At 40.7% G+C, this 5246-nt stretch overlaps 1 protein-coding gene across 1 annotated transcript in view; it reads right to left on the bottom strand.

Annotated features, from left to right (window-relative positions):
- Positions 1–5246, bottom strand: part of grna (granulin a) — a gene marked incomplete at its 3' end in the record, with an annotated part of 11731 nt that continues 6485 nt past the window's right edge. Inside the window, 4 exon segments of the mRNA XM_035654581.1 lie at positions 1–576; positions 1700–1957; positions 2126–2362; positions 3434–3763. Coding sequence (XP_035510474.1) covers positions 433–576; positions 1700–1957; positions 2126–2362; positions 3434–3763 — 969 coding nt within the window.

Genomic DNA, 5246 nt, shown 5'->3' with positions numbered 1-5246 from the left:
TACTGATTCATATTCAAAATGATATGAATATGAATGATAGCGTGTTAAATTATGCCCCAAATTGTGACAAGGCAGCTGAAGCAGAAAATACAGAAACAGATTGACTGACAGTGAATAAAATAATATTGCCTGTGGAGTGTTTCAATTGACTTTTGTTATGGATGGAGTAGAGTTTCATGTAGTATACTGCATGCTTGGAATAACATGGACCTATCTGACTTTTAAACATACAACATACATGTCTTTAGCAACTCCAAGATCACAGAAAAACATCATAACCCCAAGTGCAATTCAATTTCACAATGTCCCCTTCACCTTTTTACTACTGTCCTGTAAGAACAAAGCATTTAACAATCATCATAAAATCCCTTTACATTATTTCCCATTAGTGCATTGCTTGCAGAAACAAATGACAGTGCCGGAGAGATGTTTTCACACTATTAGAGCTCTCTTTTTGTTGGCGAGGAACATGTGCCAGTTGTACCAGCGAAGCCTGGTGTCCTGGGTGCAGTCTCCACCTTCAGTACAGGTGTAGCCGGTGGGACAGCAGTGTAGCATGTCGCTGCAGCACACCGCCTGTGGAGAGGACAGAGGAAGGAAGGTAACGTTCAACCGGTGGTGGAAGAAACAATCAGGTGCTTTATGTGACCTCCATAAACAAACCAGACCATCAGCGAGAATATTGGTTGTTAATGCCCGTCACCAGCTCAAAATTTCCCTTGAAATCAATGAAACAAGGAGGTGGAAACACTACCGCTTTTGTCCACAGGGGTTGCCAGAATCAACACAAAATTAAAGTTCTTTGTAAAAGTAGCCATATTACTGTATAAACATACTACAAGTAAATTATGTCCTTTAAAAATTTGACTTAATTAAAAGAACAAGTACTTATGAGTGACATTCTTGGACTATTATATCTGAACATTTTTATGAACATAAACATTTAATGTTGTAATGTCTACTGTGTTTCTTACTGTTCATATGACAATAAACGTCTTGAATCTTGAATCTTGAATCTTGTAGCTGTTCAAGTAACTATAGCTTTCAGATAAATGTGGTGGAGTAATTCAAATTTCCCTCTGAAATGTAATAGAGTGAAAGTATATAGTAGCAGGAAGTACTCAAGGTAACTCAAAGTTTCAAGTTAACCTAATTACTTTCAACCACATATTATATATGACACAGTGATGCTGCAGCTGGGTGAGGTGAAGCTAATACTACTACTACTTTATATGCAGGTGAGTATTTTAACATGTAACAATGCATCACAGTTTAGAAGATGATGACACGCTTTGTATGTAAAAACGGAATTTGTAAAGTAAGCTATCAAATGAAAAGTGGACTAAAAAGTTCCCTTTTGAAATGTAGCAGAGTAGTAGAAGTATAAAGGAGTGTAAAACAGAAATACAGTTTTACTTTCCATCACAGAATAAACAGCTAAAATAAGTTCAGGCTGCCTTTAAACCAGGACAAGAAACATTTATACAATATGTTTATATTTTCTAGACTAATTTAATATTTTAATGCCCAGATGGCCATTGTCTCATAATCTGCCTACAGGCCTGTCAGAAACAGACACAAACCCTTCATTAAAGATGTATAAGATTTATCTATATATATTAACATTGACTACTCCTTTCCTCTAACGCTCAGCAAGAAAGCAAATAAGTCCCAAAATGTATATTACTGTATATCATACATTAGGCATTGGACAGCAGCCCCAGGTAGTAGCGGACATCTTGCAGCAGGTCTCTCCATCTCCGCAGCTGGTCTTCTCATCACACTGGACGTCTCTGAGCTTTAAGGGGTTGAACTGGGGTTGGTGCTCGGGCAGATACACCGGTGTTAGCGGGACAGTCTGCAGCTGCAGCATGATGAGCTTCTGACAGGAGTTAGAGGCGACGTTACAGGTGTAACCCTGTGGACAGCAGTGCTCCTTATCTGTGCAGCACACAGCCTGCAGACACAGCAGTATAACAAGGTTAGTGAAAATTACAACCCTTATTTTACATAAGCAAAGCCTGACAAAGCTAAAATATACTGATAGTACGTCTTATATTTTCATGTCAAAGTAGCTGCACTCGTCACAGTAATCTCTCCACACACACACACACACAGTGCTCACATTTTCCAGCGGGCAGCAGCCCCACTGGCCCGTGACCAGCCGGCAGCAGGTGGTGTGTTCAGGGCATTGAGTCCGAGCGTCGCACTGTACCGAGCTGGGATCAGCCTGGATGCTGATGGTGGCTGGAAGCTTGGTGTACCACGGAATCACCACTTCTCCTTTGATGCACGAGGTCTTGCTCTCGTTACACTTATAGTTGGTTGGACAGCAGTGGTTCCCATCAGCACAGCACACAGCCTGGGGAGAAGTGAAAGAGGAAATGCTCCTTTCACTTCGTCGATCCTGTTTTCCAGTTCTTCTTTCAAGAGAATAGGCTTATAATAGTGGAAAAAACTGATCATGCAGTAATATTCTACAAGTAAAAGTTTAACTTGTATCATTTTAAAAAAGCCTGAGGGAATTGCACTAGTGATTGTAAGGATGCAGAAGAGGACGTATATCACCAATAATAATGATAATAATTTAAAGTTATATATGTCTCGGGGTTTGAGAAAGTGATGCCATTTAGTGATTTACAGTACCGTCCCAAACTGTGTTTGTGGCGTGGGTGGGGTGTTTCCTCCCCATAAAAAAGAAAAAAATTATTCAGGTTAGGCTTTACTTGAACCCCCCCCCTATTTAGCATTTATAAGCAGTATATGAACATTGGATAAATGGAAAGTGGATGTTGTAATGGCCTTATATGCTTATATTCTTACAACTACGTTACAGTGTGCTCTAAAGCATTTATTCAGTATTTATATACCTCTTATAAATGATCAGTTGTAGTCATATATGGTGGTTATTCTATACCATGAAGCAGTAAAATCCTGCAATTGCCAGAAGTAAAACGCCAATCTTGGGCTATAAATTAACTATACGATAGTCACATGACTTTAAGGTCACCACCACTTCCAACTTCTAGTTAAATCCTGCAATCAAAATCTACAAGTTGGAAGGATTAGAGTTTGAATAGTTTGCATGAGTATAAACACAACAAGGCTGTAAAGGCGGACTAGTGAGTAGATACGTTTCTGTGTTCAACATGCTGATGTTTAATGTCACCGACAGCCTCTGTAGTCACTTGTTAGCAACTGCCTTTTTTAAGAAACGTGAAAGCATTTACGGGTGGGGTATTTACTGACTCTTGAGCTTGTATTAACCACATATATATATTATTTCAGGCATCTAACAAAAAAAAAAACCCACTGACTTTGAGGCAAGGGAACATGAAGTGCAAAGTTTCTAACTCATTACCAGGTTTTAGGACTCTATTGCAGCTTTTATTTTCACTGGAGGTCAGTGATGTGGTGAAGAAGCAGCGCTCACCTTTGGCAGCGGGCAACAGCCCCACTTCTGAATCGAGGTCATGAAGCAGCAGGTGGAGGACTGAGGGCAGCTGGTGCGGGCATCGCAATGAACCCTGCCCTCCATGTCCTCATAATCGTCTTCCTCCTCATCCGTCATCACCTCGTCCTCCTCAGTTTGCGTTATAGTTGTAGCTGTCGTAGCCGCCACTGTAGTGGTCGATTCTTGGACAAATGCAGGAATCTTCTGAAGCATGGGCGTTGAGACAGAGCCATCGTTACAGGTGAGGCTGGTCAAGTCACAGGTGGTGCCAGTAGGGCAGCAGTGCTCGTGGTCGTCACAACAGACCGCCTTTTGAGCAAAATGGCAAGAATATTTTCAGTCACAAACACTACATAACTATGAGGAATAGTCTGTATGGTAAATACAAGGCTACAGTCAGCAGCTGTTAGTTTAGCTTAGCACAAAGACTGGAAACAGCTAGCCTGGCTCTGCCAAAGGTAACAAAATTCACCTCCCAGCATTTCTTAAGATCAGTAATTAAAATGTTATATTTTTATGTTTAATGTGTACAACAACAACCAAAAAATCCTGTTTTGTATCTAAGCTAAGCAACCCCCTTTGGTAAACTTAATGTCACCGACAACCTCTTTAGTCTCAATTAGCCACTTGTTAGCACCGCCTTATTTAGAGGACACGTGAAAAGCTTCAAATTGTTGCTTGCTTGTGTTAACCAACAATATCGCAAGTGATTTGGGAAGTGCAGTCTGAATACTAGCTTTAAAGCTGTTTTAAGTACAGTGATGCATGTTGCTCTGGGTGTTAACCTTAGTAGAGGAACAGCAAGGGCCCCAGCTTCCTTCTGTGGTCTTGCAGCCAGGGTGGTGCCATCAGGACAACTCGCGGTGGAGTCACATGAAACATTCACCCCTGTGTGCCCAGCCTGGGGATTGTGGGCGTTATCTCTTGACCCACGCACAGAGTGTGTGTCCGCTAATCAGCGAGGTCATGTGCAGCCAGATTACATTTTCTTACCAGTGTGGGCAGCAGTGAATGAAATCTTCCACAGCAAACAGCCTGGGAATGATATGAGCAAAGAAAAAAAAAACATGAATGCATTTGGACGCTTTTAACAAAGTTAAGGAATGTCTACAAAATGGCAGCCAAAGTTGTACCTCTGGTAGAGGACAGCAAGCGAAGCCGCCTTCTTGTGTTTTACCAGCATGTGGTGCCATCTGGACAGGCTACTGTATCATCGCAGGACGTCACCTGGAAAAACATAACAATAGTATAATTTCTTACATATCTGAAATCTTCCCTCACACTGAAAATAAAGAACGTCAGAATGTAACATTTTCAATGACAAAAACATGTTACTGGGTGTATAATATGGTGCCCTATGTCGACATTACATTTTTGTAACCCCACTATTTTTTGACTTGAGTCAAAATATCTGCTTTTGTGACGGACCAGGCGGGAATAAACTGAGCTAATTTTACAGTTACAATTTAATGTTACATTTAAAGGTACCCTGTAGAACCTTTTTGTTAGTATTCTGCACACTTGGTTGTACACTATTCTGCTGATGGACAGCAAAGAAACGTGAATGGATGTAAACCATGTATGAGCTAAAATATTTTCAAAACCTTTATGGGGAATGCATTTCTTAAGATAAACAAATCGATGATTTGTAAAAAACCTGTTAAACCTCCTACGTCAGATAATCAGAATATGATACATTGCTGATATCCTCAGTTGGCGTTGTGCTTGTACCTGCTGTACTTTGGATCTTAGCCGCCACTGTAGTCGGCGATTCTTGGACAAATGCAGGAAT

This window comes from Morone saxatilis, unplaced genomic scaffold (assembly GCF_004916995.1).
Source record: "Morone saxatilis isolate NCDOM2014 unplaced genomic scaffold, NCSU_SB_2.0 Contig14, whole genome shotgun sequence".
NCBI classification, from domain to species: domain Eukaryota; kingdom Metazoa; phylum Chordata; class Actinopteri; family Moronidae; genus Morone; species Morone saxatilis.
This window is presented reverse-complemented; position numbering and strand designations above follow the sequence as displayed.